The sequence below is a fragment of the Gnatocerus cornutus genome, chromosome 1 (assembly GCF_029298725.1).
Source record: "Gnatocerus cornutus isolate USDA-ARS CGAHR chromosome 1, icGnaCorn1.1, whole genome shotgun sequence".
In the NCBI taxonomy this organism is placed as follows: Eukaryota; Metazoa; Arthropoda; class Insecta; order Coleoptera; family Tenebrionidae; genus Gnatocerus; species Gnatocerus cornutus.
In genome coordinates this window covers 32,553,561-32,575,626 of record NC_142233.1, presented here as the reverse complement: position 1 = coordinate 32,575,626, position 22,066 = coordinate 32,553,561, and the positions used below count along the sequence as shown (strand labels likewise).

Here is a 22,066-nt window from a genome sequence, read left to right as displayed (position 1 = left end):
TTGCATGTAGCGACTGCCTCTGAGCACTTCCTTGGAAGATACGAAAGTAAAATGGCTTTGGGCTGATCCATTGACGACTGATTTTCAAACTCGAGTTGAATTTGTAAAATGGGAGGTGCTCCAACTGCGGTATTAGCTTCCAACACTGGAGAACCTAATTAGAACAATGAACAATTATTGCCAACTTTGTTCACGACAGTTTGCCAAAGGACGTGTAATAATGTGTCTGCCATTGTGTGCATATAACTGTGCATTGTGTCGTTCACCCGTCACTATTTCCTCTACATTCATGTTTGGATATTGCATTCGTTTCGACAATTTAAATTCAACATTTCGAAATTGCACAACGACAATTTGCCTACATTAAAACACCAGAATTTCAACAATTGCTGCTTCTGGTATTTCTACAAGAGTTAAATGTGATAGTCTATGATGATTATTAAGTTCCTTCTTTGTTCTCTTAATTCCAGTAGAAATTATGCCCTTTGCCCCAGGAAAACATTCTATTTCTTTAGTGGCAATTTTCACCCTCTCGTTTTGTTCGCCGTTTCGTTGCAATTCTAGGCTTGGTCTTCATTTTGACCGCTTTTCTTTCTAGTCTACATTTTTCTCCTCCTGCTACCAGTTTGAATTTTATTTTCATTATCACCTTTCTTCGCTTGGTACCTATTGATAAACTATTGGGAACTCCAATAAAAACATCTTTTGCCATTTGTTTATTAGTATTATTCTTAATGATGGTCTAAACTGACATTGGCATTGGAACTGGCCGACCCGAACAATTCACTGGCACACGGTGATTTCAGCACAAAACTTTAATCATTTATTTTCTCGGAAACGGTGAGGTTTTGGAATGTGAAAAATCCAACAATTTTCATTTCTTGATTTAAAATTCTGTAATTTTTCTCTATTAATAAGCAAATCTAAAAAAGTAACTCCTGCAAATTTCATTCTTTTCGGTCTAAAACTGTCAAAGGTACGAAATTATTTTAAAATGGTCGCATTTTTGGTTCCTTCTGGGAAGGCAAACAATTCTAAGAACTTTTTTCTTGGTACGAAAATTGTCAAATTTGTCACACTAACGAACCTATTTAAAGTTGGAACTTCCGTAAATTGCAATGCTGTAGCGTTAAAACTACCAAAATTACGAAATTTTATAAAAAATGGTCAAAAGTTTTGTTGGTTCTAAAAGAAAACATCCTAAAATTTCTATTTCTTGATCTAAAATTCTGTAATTTTTCTCAATTAATAAGCAAATCTAAAGAAGTAATTCCGGCAAGTTACCTTGTCTTCGGTACAAAACTATCAAAGTTACGGAACATTATTGAAATAATCGCAATTTTTAATTTCTTCCGGACAAAAAGACAAAAAATTCTAAAAAATTTTGGCATGATTTAAAAATTGTTATCCCCAAATTTCAATACCAGAACTACCAAAATTGCGAAATTTTATAAGAAATGATCAAAATTGCGTTTTCGGTTTGACTAATTTCATATAATTTTGGCCAGAATGCACAATTTTTTCTAGAATTTTCTTTTCATAGTCGATGAATGCTAGAATTAACAAATTTCAACACTGCTTATATTTGAAAGTAAATTATGCTTCTCAAAATTATTTTGAGAAAATTTGTAAAGTACTATGTTCTCAAAGAAATTAAACTTCCGTTGAAATCGGCCAAAAACAATTTTTTTTAGTCTTAAGTTACTCGTTTCAGACTAAAATTGATATTGCATGTGGATTCTAAGGTTGCATTAACGCTATAAAGTTGCCCAGAACGCAAATTTGTAACTGCAGTAATGAATGACGCAAATAAAATTTATTGCAATTACAGTTGTGATATTTGCGCTGCGTCGCCTGGAAATAAACGATAAATTTAATTATCCAATATGCAGATGCGAACTAAGAAGTTAATTAGTCTAAAAGTGTAGGCGTCTCTCCATTCGTTCGTACTTTGTTGTCGAGTAAAATTTTTTCTACTTCAGTAATTTGTTATAGTACTTTTTAGTTCCACCGTCGTAATTTAAGAGCTTTTTTCTCAGTACACAGCGGAAGTTTTTAATTACTGCTTTATTAATTATTCCACGCTGGATTGAAATAAATCCTTGTGACCGGAAGGGCCCGAGTGTTGTGGTTTTTTTGCCCAAGACGTGCTTAGAAGTTGTGAAAATTCTTGGCGATGTGCTCGTTAGCGACTGCACTGAAATAAATTTGCGAATTAAGGAGACGGCGCGGTAATAAACCCATCCCTGTATATTTATGTGTGAAACAAAACTGATTTTTCGAAAAAGAGTGCTCGCTGATATTCGAAGACGTCACATAAATTTCATCGGCGCTCTTTTTCTTAGGCCCACTGGTCGTATATCCTATCACATGAATCTATCTCAGTGTCTCGGTGAGGCTGTGCTTAGGGGCAATATATCAGTCCGCCTCAAACTCAGAAATATCCGCAAAAACTAGTGCGCAAAAATATCATCGAGCAACGCCATGTGCTGCCGAGTGCTTTCCACAAAAAATTACATTTTAGGTTTTATGCTGCACGGAAATGATTTAGAACGATAACGTGTTTGAAATCGGTTTAGGGTGTTTCAAATAAAATATACAGTCGAGATTTTAACGACTCGATAAACTTCACCGAAAAGGATAGAAACGACTTTTCACTAGATAAAATGGATGACTGCCATGAACGGCTTAACTTGATAGTCATTTCCTTCAATCAGGTGCTTATCATTTACTTTCTAATCACCTCATTTCTAACTTGTTTAATTTAACGATTATTTGTAAGAATGGTGGATGCGCCGGGCTACTAATAGTCCAGGCAAAATAAACATGAACGTACGAATAATTCGCATACGGTTGATTTTTTGTGTGGACCTCCATTTTATTGTTCTAAACAAATTATCAAAAATCCCCATCGATGGGTGTGCTGCTAAAAAAAGTTACGCGGTGGTAAATGTCAAAGAAAACAATTCTTTGCAAATGTCTCGTCACTGATGATTCCAACGGCAAAAACACCTATTATAAAAATTGTACTTTATCAGATTTGCAACAAAAAAAACTAATCGTTTTCAAGATATATTGATATTTTTTAAATTTACAAGAATTGTCTCTTTTTCACAGCATCTTCAAAATCGAGTTTACAGTGACAAAATGGTTAAAGATGACCTGTGTAAAAGAATAAGATTCTTGAAATATTGAAAAATAATTTCATATTTCAAAAATGGTAACTCCTACGAAACAATATTAGGAAAACGTTTTTCTGGCAAATTTCACACAGTTAGCAACAAAGGTGTATCAGATAATCTAGGCAAATTTCCAACTTAAAAGAGCGATTTGTAAACTCGTTCGGCGCCTTTTTTCCGCACACGTAAAATTTATTGCAAACATTTGTAACGAATGCAATCAGTCGTCGGCAGGTTGCTGATAAGAAAGGTGACACTTGAAAGCACGACGTATAATCCTAATCGGTGATAACGTTTTCGTTTATTATGATAATGTACATCCGCTTTTTTTTCGTAGCGATTGTAGCAATTAGTGAACACTTCATACCGTCTGAAATTACTTTTAGGTGTGGTAAGGGCAAAGTGCCCCATCAAGATCCCTAGGGGTTCATGAGAACGTTCACGTCATTAAATCTTAATAAAACCGTCCCGAGCGAATTCCGAAATACTACACCGGTACAAATAATAATCACAACAGTAATTATATAGAAACCTCGAGAAGCCGTTGGGGTTAACAGTGTTTATCTCAATTTTTCCGACCGGTGTTAGCTAAAACAGTCTATTTACGTACGGAAAAACCGTATTGAGATAAATAGGGAGCTTAATTAACGCCCCATTTAATTGACACAGGGAGGACACCCCTTAATTGGCAGGGCTACATACTCGCTTATTTGGGAAAGGGAGGTTTAATTAGTTACATCATGTCGTATAACTGTCAGAAACAAACATTATCGAATATAGTAGCTATGATGATATCACCATGGGGGATTAATTTACAAATACCTATTCCAACTTCTCAATAGTTATCTAGTTACTCGTCGTGCTACTCGCAATGCGACACCGTTTAGACACAAATACCCCAATATTCAAATTGTGCATCTTTCTCGAAGCTTGGAGATAAAAGATGTTCCCTGTCAAATCCCGGAATTGTTTGGGACTCGGAAGATGATCTGTAGCCACGTCAATCTAACTCAAACTCAAGTTTCGAATTAAAATTTTATTTTAAATCCTCAATCTTGTAGACGCGCATGCAATACATTTAATGAGAAAAAACAGCGGCTTGTATTGACCCAAACGTGGCGATAAATAAAACTGCTCAAACTTGTCGAGACTTTGGAAAGATTGATGTACCCTCTTAAAGTTTCGGTATTTTTACGCAACATTTATTGCCGCTGCTAATACATATTCATATTAGCGAATGTGTCGCGTTTCGGCTCAATAAATTCACGGCCACGGCCCAGTTTCGGCCAGCAATGCAAATTGAGAAAATTATAGTCCAGGCAAGACATAAAAATTTCAAAAGCTAGAAATAATTCCCATCAGGCTGATTTTTTGTGTAGACGTTCATTTTATTGTTCCAAACAAAATGTAAAAAGTCCCTATCTGTAGGTGGGCTGCTAAAAAAGTTACGCTGTGGTAAATGTTAAAGAAAACAAATATTAGCAAATATCTTGTCACTGGTGATTCCAATGGCGAAAATACTTTTTCCTACTATCCCATATGAAAGTGACATTTTCCACACGGTTAAATGACTCCGAAAGTTGATATTTTCGTACATCCATTTCCGTAAGTAAAAGTCACTAGTGTGATATGAATATATCCGCACAGACCTGTCAAAATTGACAGTTATTTTCAAATACAAATGTAACTCCTGAATTTTTGTCTCAAATATCTAGACGATTCACTGTAAAACAACATGCATAATGATAAAAATGAATTGGTTAGGTCGTTTTTGACAAATCAGTTTTGACAGGTCTGTGCGGATATATTCATATCACACTAGTGACTTTTACTTTCGGAAATGGATGTACCAAAACATGAACCATCTAAATATGTGGCAAACGTCACTTTTTTATAAGGTTGTAGAAAAATGACATTTAGAATAGATAAGAAATGAACTATTGTCGAAACTTATGGTTTCTTCCTGATGATGAAAGGTAGTAGGAAAAACAGTGTACATAACTCGTCGGAAAGTGTCTTTCTTGCACTCGTGTAATATCTGCACTCGGCTGGCGCCTCGTGCATCTACTTTTACACTCGTGCGAAATTGGTCACTTTCCGTACTTGTTATGTAAATATCTAATTATGAAAATTGTATCTTATCAAATTTGCCACAAAAAAAATTTCGTAATATTTTTCGTAGGAGTTACCATTTTTGAGATATGAAAGTATCTTCCAAAATTTCAAGAATTTTATTCTTTTGTGCACCACAGTCTAAACATAAAACTTAGTGCCTATTTTTAGATTGAGGAAGCATTGAGTGCACTTATGAAATTAATCTTCTGCAAGTTCTTTTTCATGGTATTTATTTTCTTCAAGAACTTCTTCTAGTTTTCAAGAGTCCTCAAAAGAACAGGAAGAACTTTATGGATAACTTTGTTGAAATCGTACAATTCAGACTCATTTACCTAAGATTCAGGTAAGATGAACCGCGGCAATTACCACATACTGTTGAAAAATAAAACTTAACTTTTTCATCCCCATTAAAGCAATTTGTTTTCACTAGTTTATTTAAAATAAATAAAGACACAGTTTTAACTGCCTTCTAAACTTTATTTTAGTCTTCATGTCTGTCTTCAGCAACAATCACCACTAATAAAGTTGGTCATTACCAATATTCAAATTCAAATATTCAAAATGAACCATTTTGTCACTGTAAAATCCATTAGAGTTCGTAAAAAAACAAATGGCTTCACTTTGTGGAAGTCTGTTGCGAGGTTGACTTCCTAGATGTACTTACACCTTTCAAATCATTCTTTTGCTTTTGCTGCAACAATGTTACAGTATAATGTGGACAGTAAACGCAAATTAAAATAAAATATTAAATTCTCATTAGTGATAAAGACTAGACTGTAACATTTTGGAAATAATCATAACTGTGACTTCACCTATTTCAGACAAACTACTCAATTTTATATTTTAAAATGGTAGTTAGAACTATATTTTTATTTAAACACATCGGATAGATTAATTTAATTTTTGAACACTGTGGGGTAATTGATTCATCTAGCCCAAATTCGATGAAAATAACGCTTAAGTGTGAGCTGTCAACTAAGATATACAATTATTCATTTTATTTCTTTCAGGATCTTCAGAAGCTATATCAAGTTCTTGAAGAAAATATAGACAAAGAAATTCAATCTAAAGAAGATTATTTTCATACCGCGTAACTTTTTTAGCATCACACCTATCAATGGGGATTTGTTTAGAACAATAAAATAAAGGTCCACACAAAAAATCAGCCTTATGCGAATTATTTCAAGGTTCATGCTTATTTTGCCTGGACTATCTTTGATTCGAAGACTAAACAAAAATAGAGTTCGAGAAACACAATAAACATAAAAATTTCGAAATCTGGAAAACTATGTAAAATCCTAGAAAATACTGAAAAATGCGGTAGAGAATGTTAAAAAATCTTAACGGATTAAAAATCCATAATTCCCTAGGAGAAATTTAAAATAACTAATAGTGTTATTTTCGAATTAAAAGAAAGTTTCAGAATCGAGAAATAGAACAATAAGATGAAGGTCCACACAAAAAAACCGCCTCATGCAAATTATTTCGAGATTCGTGCTTATTTTCCTGGCCTAGTTCTTGAAAATTGGTTTTCGGATTCGTTTTGTCTTTTGGCGGGTATAAATGGTGTCAAAGTAAAAAGTGAATAAAACGGCGATGAAAGCAGATTTGCGCAATTAAATTGATAAGCCGGATGGCCACATCAAAAGGCGGCTTGAACACATAGACAGATTCAGTATGCATGGAAACATAATGCCGCCACGGTTACTTTTCCAGAACCAACAGTCCAAATACTAAAGCTTTGTGCTTCATGTAACGTACGGATGCTTTGAGGATTTCTTTATATACCAAAAGGGCTATTTTAAATCCTATTTGAATGCCAACACCGTAAATTTCCATTCGCTACGTTTGTTTCTAAAGATAACGAATTAACTGAGGGAAGTTCTATTTCGCTCATATTAACAAAGTGTAACTAAAAAGTGGCAAAGAGGATTTTCGTTGCTCACACAGACTCTGCCATTGCAACTTTAATTACGCCGACATGATTTATTATTCAACATTGTTAAAAATCTCTCGAAACGAACAAAGCGGAATCCCTTCAAATTTGACAGCACTTTTTAAGCATACACAAAAATGACATCCTCTCGAATTCGACGATAAGGGTATAAAATTGCGTGCGGGAATGACAATGGGCATCGAAGCGTCGCAATGAACCCAAAGTGTATTAATTGAAAGTCATTTGGTGGAACCTAATGAGACTCGAATCGACGTTGTTCTCCCGAAACCGAACGTGAACATTTAATGACGACAGGATGTCGATCTCAACCCCTCAAAACTTTAGCCGCGAGATGCACTCAAATTGATGCACCTTTAAATGGAATAGATTTTAACGAAGCGCGATGCTGTGCCATTCGGTGGCGGATTCATTTCCTGTGGTATTATTCCCACCTCAAATTCTAGGTGGCTAAAGAGGGTTCATTAAAACTTGCCGCCATTGCGCGATTTAACATTCGCTTAATAAGTAAGGAGTATGCAAAAATATCCACAGGAGTTGCGGATTGACCCCATTAATCACAGTTAGCAAGAACCGTCCGCAAACTTGTTCGGCAATGCAATTAACAAAGATCAGGTTCCTCAAAGTGACCGAACCTTTTAAGTAAACACTCTGAAATCCGGCCGTTAACTTTAGCAGCGCGCAAAAATGGTGGTAATTTCTTTTTAATAAATTTTTAAATGGATGTTACAGAGTTTAACGACGTGATAAAGTGACTATTACTGGCAATTGATGCCTATCGCTCCACGTAATGTCTAATAAAAGCAACATTATAAAAAATCAGTGAAATTTCAACGCCGCTCTTCGACTTTATTATTGATCCCATCTGGAGCTTTTTCCATAAAGTCTGAGATGAAAATAACGACTTTGGAACTATGCAATTAAACGACACAATAACACGTACAGAACTGGGTTAATTTAATTTACAACATTAAACTAACACTTACTGAGATCGGTATTTAAATAAAATTGTTGCACCAGCTTTCTGCAATACAGCACATTTGCATTACCGCTGCAGCTTTGCTAACTACCTCGTTTTCAGTCCGGTCGCGTAATTTCCTTTTCCGGTTCGTCCTTATTTGGACCATTCAAGAATTTGCTAGCTATATAAGCTTGCATACCACCTAGACTGCATTATTAAAGAAAATGTCTGATAGCTTCTGAAAATTAACACGGACGCTGTTGCATCATCACGGAGAGATAATTAACTCACTGTTGATGTAATTCAATAAACAACTTGATAGCTTCGCCTTCTTTTCCAAAAATAAAATTCAAAGACTACTTTTACACGAGACGCGTTAAAATAGGCACAAAGAAAGTTCAAGGAAGGATATTAGAGACACTACCTTTGTAAGAAAATTCTACATGTCTGCGGTGTTACAACGTTTTTTATTACGAGGAAATTGATGGCCAACAATAAACATGAGAGCTCTGCTAAAGAAAATTTATTGGGAACCTCTCAGTGGGTGAAATAAAGTTTTCGGTTAACGAAATTGCACGTTTTTCCGGGTGAAGTGCCCACCCACAATTTGACACTACATTTTTGAAAATTTCATTTTTTCTAAAAGTTTGACACTTTTATTTCAATTTAGAGTCAAAATAAAGCTAAACTGCTTCTATAAAAGAGTCTAGTTTAGTTTTTTATGAGGTATTTTGAAGTTCGTAATGTTAACTAACGTCAATAAAGTATTTTTCTCTTAAAAATGTGTTTACGTGGCTATTACATCCCAAGAATGCAATGTCTTGTAAAAATTTCTAGAATTATTTTTTTTTTAGTTCATGCTTGCGAAGAATTTGAACAGTAAAGCAGATAAAATCAAAATTTCGAACATTTTCTATTTATTTCTGTGGCTTTGACAATTTTGATTACAAAATAGTAAGATTTGAAAGAGTTACTACTTTAGACTTGTTTATGTACTGTGTTAAATTACAAAATTTTAGTGCGAGAAATAGAATTAAAAAATTTCAAGGTTTTTTCTTCTTAATTTTATAACTTTAGGAATTGTGATGCAAAAACTGTGGAATTTTAAGTATATACTACTTCCAAGTGGTGTAACAACTGTGCTAAGTTATAAAATTTTAGACTATGAAGGTGAATTTTTAGAAATACATACAAATACAACATTTTAGTACGAAAACAAAAATTTTTAGAATTTTTTTTCTTCGGAAAGTTTTTACTGCTCAATCTTATAACTTTGGCAATTGTGATTCCAAAACAGTAGAGTTTAGAGTCGGTACTACTTGCATGTGGTTTAATAACTGCTAAGTTACAAAGTTTTAGAACATTTTAGAATTTAAAGTATATACTACTTCCAAGTGGTGTAATAACTGTGCTAAGTTGGAAAACTTAAGACCATGAATGTGAATTTTTAGAAATTTGTATTTTACGCACATACAGAACTTTCAACTAAATATTTTCTATTAAATTCTGGGACTTTGACAATTTTGATTCTAAAATAGTAAAATTTGGCGGAGTTGCTATTTTCGATTTGTTTATGTACTTGCTAAATTACAATATTTTAGTACGAGAAATAAAATTTTTAGAATTTTTTTCTTCGGAAAATCTAAAAATGTAGAGATTTTTGCTACTTAATCTTATAACTTTGACAATTGTGGTCCAAAAAGAGTAGAATTTAATGTGAAACTTTCATGTGGTTTAATAACTGTGCTAAGTTACAAAATAAGCTAAACGGCTTGCTTTACTTTCTTCTATAAAGGAGATTGTGGGCAAACGTTTCGTTTAGTCGTTTAGTTTTTGAAGTTCGTAATGTCAATAAAGTACTTTTCCATTAAAAATGTGTTTAATTGGCTACTAAATCCCACAAATACAATTCCTATAACTGTCTTGTAAAAAATTTCAGAATTATTTTTTTAGTCCATGCTTGCGAAAAATACAAAATTTGAACAGTAAAGCGGATAAAACCAAACTATTTCGGCTGCTAGTTCCGATAAGCGCAGGATCCCATTAGGCTAATCGTAAAATAGCCCGATGATAGAACCCGCCACTTGATTAAAATTTGTATCCACCCCCATAAAGACGGCCATATAAACAAACACGTGCATCCTGAAAACTGTACGAGCAAAATAACCTCCTGCTTTGTGATCTAAATGGAGTTGTAGGTGAAATTATTGCTCTCCATGAAATTACGGCGAGTTCCCCGAACAACTAAAGCAATTATACAGTGGAGTCTCTTGACTTAATTCCGAACATAGATATGCATCGTTATGTGATGCAATAGCAAATAATGAGTGGAAATCCTCGGAAGCGTAATTTCCTAAATGACCAGTGAACCGATGCAAAAGATCGATTTTACCTCAACGAAATATTACAAGATCGAAGTCATCAATTCTAATTCTGGTAATGGAAAAAAACTAATTTAATTCGTAAACTTCCTAATTCGAACAAATTGTGATTCGGAAAGCTTGGCTGTAACATTAAAAAACAGAGCATGTGAGCAGGACCGGAGAACTAATAACGTTTCGATTACAGAAAACTTCTGCCGCATCAAGTATTTAAAGGTTTTTGCCAAGCAACCCGACGTTGTGCTGCCCTGAAAGTTTTTACAAATAATAGGGACGTGTTCGAAAAAAATGAAGAAATTAATTTCCAACAAAGTTTCGTATTAAAAAATACGTGAGCGGTTTGTTGATAGCTTTAATAAACCACGCCACAAACATGCAACCATTCAATCGAGCTGCTTACTCAAAACCATAATATCGGAGCGAATATATGTATTTCAGCATTAACAACACCTTTTAACTTTGAAAATAGCCAATTATTTACCTGTTACCATCTGTCACAGTAGATCGTATCGGAGGCGTATCACCATTACCTGTTGTGTTGTTTTATTATTGCCCCAAGTTCTCGAGCAAGATTAACGGTGAATAACTTAGCTACTGAAGCAAAATTTCTCTGTTTCAGATACACAGACGTGTTTAACTTATCCCGTTTCGGTTATTATACTATTAATAATCTTTGTATTTAACTTTAACACAATGTTAAAAGTAAACTTTGCTATTTCTATAGGTACCACAACACTAAAACAAGTAAAACTCGGAATATTCAAAATGCTTAGATTATAATAAATCCGTCAAGTTTTCAAATAAGATCAACTTGTGTTTGCTCAAACAAAGACCAATAGAAAGACAGGTAACTTGCGCGACGTAGAAAAAATCCGAGTAGCGGAGGAACTCTTCATCATAATTATGAAGATTAGCAGTGGGAATATTTAAGGATTTAGTTACCGCTTTAATGGAGATTTTTTGTTGGCACTCAAGGTTTAAATTTCGCGCGTTGGTGCTTTAAGGTTTTATTGTAGAAAGGAGCAGCAGCTTTTTGTCTGCGCTGGATAATTAAGAGATTTTTTTAAACATTCTCACAGTACAGAAAACATGAAATTGAGAAAGAAATCCTTCCAAAAGCTCAAAGTGTAAAAAATTTAAAATTTTCTCAAAGAGCCAACAATTTAAATCTGAAGAATGAAAACTGTGTATTAAAAATATGGAGAATGTTTCAGTACAAGAAATAAAAATTTTAATTAAAATCTGTCACTTTGGCAATTTTTATTCTAAATTAGTAAGATTTGCCAGTTACTACTTTTGACTTGTTTGTACTGGTATTGTGCTGAATTTCAATATTTTTGAACGAGAAATAGAATTTTTAGATTTTTTTTTACAGAGCAATCTAAAAAGTTCCAGACTTTTTCAACTTAATCTTGTAAAATTTGCAATTTTAATCCTAAAACAGTAAAATTTGGAGTCGGCACTACTTCAGTGTGGTTTAATAACTGTGCTAAGTTACAAAATTTTAGAACATGAATGTGAATGTTTAGAAATTTTCATTTTATAGTCGAACAAAAATTTCAACCATTTTTATTAAATGTTGTGGTTTTGAGAATTTTGATTCTAAAATATTAAGATTTGACACAGGTACTACTTTGGACGTATTTATGTACTGTGCTAAATTCCAATATTTTGGTACGAAAAATAAAATAGTTGGAAAATTTTAAAACTTTCAAGACTTTATCAGCTAAATCTTATAACTTTCGCAATTGTGGTTCCGAAACAGTAGAATTTGGAGTCGGCACTCTTTTATGTGGTTTAATAACTGTGCTAAGTTGCAAAGTTTTAGAACCTAAATGTGACTTTTTAAAAAATTTTAATTTATGGATAGACGAAAAATTTCAAGCATTTTCTTTTAAATTCTGACCATTTTGATTCTAAAATAGTAAGATCAGCCAAAGTTACGACTTGTTTATGTATTGTGCTAAATTACAATATTTTAGAACAAAAAATATAATTTTTAGAATTTTTTTTTCGGAACAACTTAAAAATTTCCAGATTTTTTCTACTTAACTTTAGACCGTTGGCAATAACTGTGCTAAATTACAATTTTTATTTGAGTCAAAATTGCCAAATTTATAAGATTAAGAAGAAATCTAGAAATTCAAAAAAATATATTTCTCCTAGTAAAATAATTTAATTTAGCACAGTACATAAACATGTGTAAAGTAGTAAAGCAATCAAATCTTACTGTTGTAGAATAACCAAATATTAGCAGAAGTAACGTTTTTACAAAAATGGAACATAGTTTTATCCAGAGCCACCCTTGATGGCAAGGCCCTATTTATAAACACGTTGTATAAATCGCCAATATGAAGTTTATTCAGAAAAATTCCTCGCCCGACTACTTGATTAAATGAATATTCATCGTGACCTTAACTAAACGCCATAAAAAGCTTTAACTGCCTCCTATCAGCACAAATTGGAGCAGAACTTGTTCAGCATAAAGCAAACGTGAATTTCTTGCTGAAATGCTCGAACAACTTTCTAGCAATATGCTTTTCTACACTGGTCCTTTAATAGTTGCTGCCATCTTTGTGCTCGCTTCCGAGTTTATAATGAAAGTAAAAGAACTATTCAGCGTCTGATGTTTTATTAATACCAGAGATGACTGTGGTTCGAAACTATTCACCAAAGCATCTGAAATTTTCCCAAATTACTTGCATTTATCGATTTTCTTCACTATCCTTGAAAGTGGAGGAGTTTACGATCGAATGAATTGCCTTGTTAGAAACTTCCTGCCCCTTTTATTCTAGAAATATTCAAATAATGTTACACGGAGATCTACAAGATTTGTGAGCAAATTTCCTAGCAGCGCCGCCATAAATTGTTTGTACCGTCAGAAGAGAAGTTGCGGCGGCTCCGACGAACTTCTCAAAAAATAGTTAATACGAAATGAATGCGTTCCGGAATTTGTTTTTACGGCGCACCTTAATGCCCACAAAGAAAATCAACACGCTCGGAATGGAAAACATTGTTTGATCGGAGATAAATCGTGTCATTATGCGACACATTCGCTCCTCCTCCGAGCTTTTGTGATGCTCAGCAAGCAGTAACAATAGCGCCATCATGTTTCGCTTTGAGCCCGGTCATCTACAGAGTGTTTAAAAATGATTGAGAATGGTTTTCCCCGAACATATCGATCTCCCCGGTTCTGTTTACACGGCAGTTTTACAGTTCCATCGGCTATGACACGATAATAAATCAGGTGTTCTCGGTCGGATGTGTTTTTCCACAGGAGTTAAGTCGTATAGTGAAGACGTGGGCGACCCTTGAGACCCGATGTAAGTTAGGTGGGATATGTGTAAATTATCACAATCACCAAAACACATTCGTGCACTTACAGTTTATGGTGGCCTCGAGTGTGTGAAATGTATTTAAGCATAAAGCAAGGAGGTATGTTGTTATCAGAGGACATTAAGTAAGGAATGAAGATTTAGGCGGGCACTCTCAGATCCCATAACGCCTTATAATCCACCTGAGCATTAATATCCATACGCGGACGTTTATCAAGACTTTGGGGGTTGTTTTTGATAGTTAAAGCCTTCAGCGGGTGCTCTTCAAACAGCGAAAGTAATATTCGAAGTTACTTTTCTGAGCTGCCATAATATTTGTTGAAGGTGTTATTTATTCCTACTTTGCGAATGTTGTTCGTATCTCTCGCGTTTCACTTTGACGGCTGATTTTAATTTTATCCTTCTAAACAATGGAAAGGTACAATTTTCCAGATCGTCATTGGTTATAACTTTAGCAATTTCCCTAGGACCTAAATTTGCGTGAAAACTGAGCTACATCCTCTACCAAAAAAATCTAACAGACGAAGCAAAATCCACACTGTTTTTGAGCAATGAAATGTGTAAAAGCAAGTAAACTGAGCGTAACGTCTGAAGGTTCACCGCGAAAAGAAGACAGATAAGCACAGTAAAAGGTTTAAACAATAAAATTCTGGAGAACTACTACTTTACTTATGCTTATTAACTCCACTAAATTCCAAAAATATAGAGGTAGAAAGAGCATTTTCAGAAACTTTTATTTTGATAACTAACCAAAAATTTCCACTATTCTTTTGTAACCCTGGAAGTTTTATCCATATAACATTGAAATTTTATAGAGCTACTACTTTATTTATGCTTATTAGGTCCACTAAATTCCAAAAATATAAAGCAAAAAGGAGCATTTTAAGAAATTTTTATGCTGAAATTTCCAGTATTTTAAAAAAAAATTATATAACGTTTGATATAACAATGAAATTTTGGTGAACTAGTACCTTACTTATGCTTATTAACTCCACAAAAAAAAGCAAGAGCATTTTTATTTTTAAAGTTAACCAAAAATTTCCACTATTTCGCAAAAAAATCTGTAACTCTGGAAATTTTATTGATATATCAATGAAAGTTTGGAGAACAACTACTTAACTTACGCTTATAAATTCCGCTAAATTCCAAAAAGATAGAGCAAAGAAGAGAATGTTTAGAAATTGTTACTTTGGCGACTAACAAAAAAATTCAGTATTTCCCAAAAAAATCTGTAACTCGGTAAGTTTTGCCGATATAACAATGAAAGTTTGGTAAACAACTACCTTACTTATACTTATTAACTCCACTAAATTCCAAAAATATAGAGCAATAAAGCATTTTCAGAAATTTTTATTTTGAAGACTATTCAAAAATTTCCAGTATTTCGCAAAAAAATCTGTAACTCTGGAAGTTATAATCCACCTGAGCATTAATTACGCGGACGTTTATCAAGACTTTGGGGGTTGTTTTTGATAGTTAAAGCCCCCGGATCCTTCGGCGGACACTCTTCAAACAGCGAAAGTAATATTCGAAGTTACTTTTCCGAGCTGCCATAATATTTGTTGAAGGTTTTATTTATTACTTTTGCGAACGTTGTTTTTCAGGCGGGCTCCTATCTCTCGCGTTTCACTTTGACGGCTGATTTTATTTATTTATTTATCCCCCTAAACATTGGAAAGGTACAATTTTTCCTTAGTTATAACTTTGGCAATTTCCTCAGAACCAAAATTTGCGTGGGAACTGAGCCACATCTTTTACTCGAAAAAAATCGAGCAGACGAAGCAAAATCAACGTGCAGTTTTTGAGCAATGAAATGTGTTAAAGCAAGTAAAGTGAGCGTAACGTCTAAAGGTTTACCGCGAAAAGAAGGCAGACAGCGCAGTAAAAGGTTTCCGATAAATTCCAGTCGTGTGGTCAAAGTCATTAAGAACAAACATCAAAGTGGCACGAGACCATCAAGAAACAATATCCGGAGGATGGATGCGCCATGTTTCCACTTACCTTCCTCCAACTAGCAACGAGTCGCCATCTCGCAGCATCAAACGGAAGTAGTCGGTGCGAGTATCATTCCCCATGAAGTGGTGCACGTCGTCTTCCGCTCCTGTGAACAACAAAACATTCATGAGGTAAAATCCTCAACTGGACGAAGTAGAGCAGAAATTCAACAAAAACTAACATATACAAACGGGCGGAACCGGCGACGCGTCGAAACGCTAATTGAAACAAAAACGGTTTATAATTCCGAAACGATAGTTTACACAACGTACCACCATTATAAATTTAACTCAGTCCAACGAACATTCAACTTGATATGTATTCAACCTTTTAATATTGTCGCCCGCATTCGTACTAATTAAACACCAGAGTTAAATGAACGTGTGTGTCCTTTCTCACCCCTCAGCGTGATTAAAACACAAATATTTCAGTCACCGCAACCTGCCAAAACAAACGGAAAAACCGTACCGGAACTTATATTTCATGTTTCTTCGTGTAGTCGCCTGAATCAGCACATCGTTCCCAACTTTCTTTCAACGTCATTCCATTTTCGGGGGATTAAGTAAACTTATATTGTAAAAACCTACCAAGTTAGCAAGATTCAGCTTTTTCATTCCGGGGCAACTCAATAGTTTCCGGTACGAACGCCCGGAGCTAGGTGATTAATGATGGCCAGAGGTGATGGCGCGCTCAACTAAAAAATACAACTGAAACAATTTATGTTGCTGGACACCTGCCATGCCGCGATTTTCATTCTAAAGGGTTAAATCATCGAATTTATTCTATTGCAAATGACAAAATAAAGCCTCATTTTTTGCCAGATTGCCGTATTCAACGATTTAATTTAGGTGCATTGGATGGCGCCGCGCCGCGCCGCCGGAATTATAAAAAGCAAGTTTTTTAAAATGACGGTTATTTGAAAAGTTTTAAACTGACGGGTTTTGGGCGGACTAAATGGCTGGTTTAAACCGAATTTCAACCTAAAGTGTAAATAAAAAAGTTAAACTTGGCGGAGAAATTTAAAAATGTACAATCAGGGAATCAAAATAACTTCACGACCGATAGATTTAAGAACGCCCCATTAGGCAAATTTTAATAGTAATTTTCTCTGTAATGCAATGAAACTTGTTAAATAGTAATTACTTTTTCATTTTCAGACCGACAAAAAATTTCCAGTATTTCCCAAAAAATTCTGTAACTCTGGAAGGTTTTTTGATGTAACAATGAAATGTTGGCGTGTCATTACTCTAGTTATGCTTATTAATTCCACAAAATTCCAAAAGAGTAAAGGAAGAAAAACAATATTTAAAACCTTTCGTTTTGAAGACGAAGTAAAAATTTCCATCGCTTCCAAAAGTATATGTATAAAATAAAAACAATGTCTCAAAATTTTCATTTTAAAAACTTATCAAAAATTTATAATAATTCTTAAAAAAATCTGTAACTCCAGAAGTTTTATTTATATAACAATGAAATTTTGGTGTGCTACTGCTTTACATATGATTATTAACTCCACTAAATTCCAAACATGGACAGCAAAAAAAAGCATTTTTAGAAATTTTTATTTTAAACACTAACCAAAAATTTCCAGTATTGACCAAAAGAATTAAAAAAAGTTTTATCACTAAAACAATGAAGTTTAGGCGCATGACTACTTGACTTTCGCTTATTGATTCCACTAAATTTCAAAAATATAGAGCAGGAAAAAGCATTTATAAAAATTTTTACTTTGGAGATTAACCAAAAATTTCCAACATTTTCCAAAAAATTCTGTAACTCTGGAAGTTTTGTCGATATAACTATGAGATTTTGGTGAGCTATTACTTGATTTATGCTTATTAATTCCAATAAATTCCAAAAAAATAGAGCAAGAAAAATTTTTTTTAGAAATTTTTATTTTGACGACCAACAAAAAAATTTCAGTATTTCCCAAAAAAATCTGTAAGTACGAAAGTTTTGTCGATATAACAATGAAATTTTAGTGAGCTACTCCTTGACTTATGCTTATTAACTCCACCAAATTTTCAAAATGTAGAGCATTTTTAAAAAAAATTATTTTAAAGACTAACCAACAATTTCCAGTATTCGCAAAGAATTCTGTAAATCCGGAAGTCTTATGGATATAACAATGAAATTTTGGTGAGCCACTACTTTACTTATGCTTATTCACACCACTAAATTCCAAAAATATAGAGCAAGAAAAAGCATTTTTAAATTTTTTTATTTTGACGACTAACAAAAAAGTTCCAGTATTTCGTAAAAATTATGTAACTCTGGAAGTTTTATCGATATATGAATGAAATTTTGCTGAGTTACTACTTTACTTACTCCACTAACTGCCAAAGATATAAAGCAAGCAGGAGCATTTTTAGGAATCCTTTTGTGACGACTAATCAAAAAAATTTCAGTATTTTCCAAAAAAATCTGTAACTCTGAAAGTTTTATCGATAAAACAATAAAATTTTGCTGAGTATACTACTTTACTTATGCTTGTTAATTCCACTAAATTCTAAAAATATAGAACAAGAAAAAGCCTTTTTAAAAATTTTGAATACCATGAAAAATTTCCACGCCATCCACAAAAACTTGCAACTCGAGCAGTTTTCTCGCTTAAACCACGAATTTTTGATACATTAAAGTAGGTACAAACATTTTGAGTAAAAAGAGGCCATTTTAGAACTTTTTTAAACCGACCATATCCCCACAAAGAGATAAGAAACAACCAATTAATTCGCTACCCCGCCTTATCTTTATCAACGCAGTTTTAGTAACAAAAACGCACAAAACCAATACGAGCGCTATTTGAAGTGAGACTTTTCATTGGCTTGATATACCCAACTGTAGGTAAATAATCTACAAAAAAAAAACAATTCATTGGCTGTTGCTGCGTTAATTAATACCACCTTATCACCCATCTACAATTAATATCATTCGTTATCGTGCCCTCCAATAGTTTCTCTTAGTTTTCCTAAGACCACTGACTTGTTATGTTCATTTTATGACTATCGTCAAATTCCTGAAGTTGCGACAAAACCTGATTGCAATAAAACAAATTAAAAATTTCATTTTGAGACAAACCCGCCGATGTGTATAGCCACTGAAGAAGTAACGGCCCGTAATAAATCAAGGGCCTCCATTTCACGCTACCACAGCCCTCGCTGAATAAAATAAAACTTGTGTCATAACAAAACCTCTTTTGATCTTTATACCATCTCTGATAAATTTTAAACAAGCGTCTCTTTGGCTGTCGTCGATTTAAATTAGCAATAGGCGCGCAATAGCGCATATCTGATGGAAAGTAGGTGAAGAAAAGCGCCAACATGGAGTACATAAATATTATAAAGCCCACGGAATATAAAACATGTGCCATTGCTATGCGAAGAGCGTGGCTCGTGATAGAAGAAGCATATTGAGAAATTTCAAATATCCGATTGCCATCCAGGATTGTAAAAAGCTCGATGGAGAATTGCGGCTGCTACGACCACCTCAATGTGACGGCAATAGGAATAAGATGGCTTGTCGGACAAGAACTGAGATTGCTTCTTGAATATGTGCCGTAATATCTCAGTACGATGAATTTAACACCATCTTTGAGTTTATGGGGGTTTTGAGAGACCACTCTGTAGTAGCCGCTCTGTTGTATTGTTAATAAGATCCATGGGTCCGATTCACATTTCACAGGGGATTTACCAGCACTCGACTCGACCATTTGTAAACAAAATGATGCAATTCTTCAGCACGGGTATCATTGTCAACTGAAACGGGGAATTTATTTGTTACGTTCTCTTAAAGTAAAAACTGCAATTTATGGCGGTTGATTACATCGCTTCCATAAACGACAAAGTCATCAAGAGACGAGTCGAGATAAATTTTATTTCTTGATGATGATGGCCCACGTCACAATCGATTCTTGTCTATTAATTACACGACTCTCTTCTAATCTCCAATTTAATAATCGCAAAGTCAACGCAAAAAGGCGATGTGAACAACTTTAGCAGAATGGAGAGCGCAAAGTAGCAACCTGAAATGAAATTGCCCTAATCAAAAATACGCATTCTGAATTTTTTATTTTGAAGACTATCAAAAAATTTCAGTTTTTCCCAAAAAAATCTATCCCTCTGAAACATTTATCTATATAACAATGAAATTTTGGTGAGCTACTTCTTGACTTTACATATGTTTATTAACTCCACTAGACTTCAAAAATATAGAGCAAGAAGGAGCATTGATAAAAAAATTATTTTGAAGACAAACTAAAAATTTCCAGAATTTTGCAAAAAATTCTGTAACGCTAGAAGTTTTAATGATATAACAATAAAATTTTGGTGAGTTAGTACTTTACTTATGATTATTAACTCCAATAAATTCCAAAAATACAAAGCAAGAAAGAACATTTTTAGAAATTTTTATTTTGAAGACGAACCAAAAATTTCCACTATCGCGCAAAAAATTCTATATATCTATGTAGACAAACTAAAAATTTCCAGAATTTTGCAAAAAATTTCCAGAATTTTGCAAAAAATTCTGTAACGCTGGAAGTTTTAATGATATAACAACAAAATTTTGGTGAGTTAGTACTTTACTTATGATTATTAACTCCAATAAATTCCAAAAATACAAAGCAAGAAAGAACATTTTTAGAAATTTTCATTTTGAAGACGAACCAAAAATTTCCACTATCTCGCAAAAAATTCTATAACTCTGAAAGTTTTATCGATATAACAATAAAATTATGGTAAACTACTACCTTACTTATACTTATTAAAATTCCACTAAATTCAAAAGATTATAAAGCAAGAAGGAGCATTTTTAGAAATATTTATTTTGAAATCATGAAAATTTTCCACGCTATCCACAAAAAATCTGGAACTCGAACAGTTTTCTCGCTCAAACTACAAAATTTTGCGACATCACTATTCCCGTTACAAATATCAACTTTGCAAAAGTACAGAAATTTTGAGTAAGATGAGACCATTTCACAACTTGATGATGATGGTCGACGTCACAATCGATTCTTGCCTATTAATTACAAAACTCTCTCCTAATCTGCAATTTAATAATCGCAAAGTAAACGCAAAAAGGCGATGTGAACAACTTTAGCAGAATGGAGAGCGCAAAGTAGCAACCTGAAATGAAATTGCCCGAGTGATTAATCGCCGCAATAGCTCTGAGGACATGTTGTATATCCTGGAAAGCTGCTTCAATCATTGTGACAAATAACAGTCCTGGCGCGACAACTACACTTTCTCCTCAAGGCACAAAACGCGTCCTCTCTATACAAGGCTCCAGATTTGATTACCGAATCCCCAAAACCCTGACGCTTTACCATAACAAATTGCGCTTGGAGCAATCGTTTCACGAAAAACAATCCCAGGGTCCATATGCGACAACAAACAGGAAACGACCGCCATTTTAATTTACTTAAATAAATAACCAACAGTCACAAAGAAACGAATTGGGATATGAAATTTCAACGCTTGGCACGTGGTCTGCCGAGTGCTGCGAGGGATTTTACAATTTTGTTGATGTCCTCAAATGCAGGCGAAGAGTTAACGATGCAAAAGAAAAGATCGTGCCGCGCCTGCGAGATGAGCAGATTCGAATTTGGCGGCTCGTTGTCAGGCGTTTTAGTTATATATAAATCATGTACGGCACTGTCGCGAAACGCTCATAGCGCAAGCCCGCTTGAAACCTTCCATCTCGATTCTAGCGGTGGCGCCAACAATTATAACAATAATTAAATTTATAAGCTCGAAAACGCGTTCAGAGAGACTGCCAGTGACAACAGAATTTTTTCCTCGTCATTTCATTCAGTTTCCATACTTCCCCTAATGTCTCTTCTCAACTAATCTTAGTTAACTCAATAAAGAAAGACGCTAATGAAGTTCTGCGACTTTGTTCACGAACAATCCAAAAACATTCCATTCATCACAATTAAAGACGTCTGCGACTGAACAGAAACATGTGTGTATCATTTTTGTTCGGAATTGAAATCTCTTGGAAATTTTTTCTCAAAATCAGACGCTCATTAAAATGTAATTTGGGACCGGCCGGCAGTAAAACATCTAAAGAATTTACGTTACAGCGACTGTAATTAAATCTAATTTACGTCATTCTCCTTTTTATCACATCGCAGTTTTAAGGAG

General features: G+C 34.1%; 1 protein-coding gene across 4 annotated transcripts in view; it reads right to left on the bottom strand.

The window, feature by feature from the left end:
- The window catches only part of Sema1a (semaphorin 1a), a 152,435-nt gene that overhangs the window by 46,534 nt on the left and 83,835 nt on the right, over positions 1 to 22,066 (bottom strand). For all 4 annotated transcript variants that reach the window (XM_088050144.1, XM_088050141.1, XM_088050143.1 and 1 more), the window contains exon 2: positions 15,927 to 16,026. In XM_088050144.1, the coding sequence (XP_087906270.1) occupies positions 15,927 to 16,026 (100 nt within the window). The remainder of the gene's footprint in view (positions 1 to 15,926; positions 16,027 to 22,066) is intronic.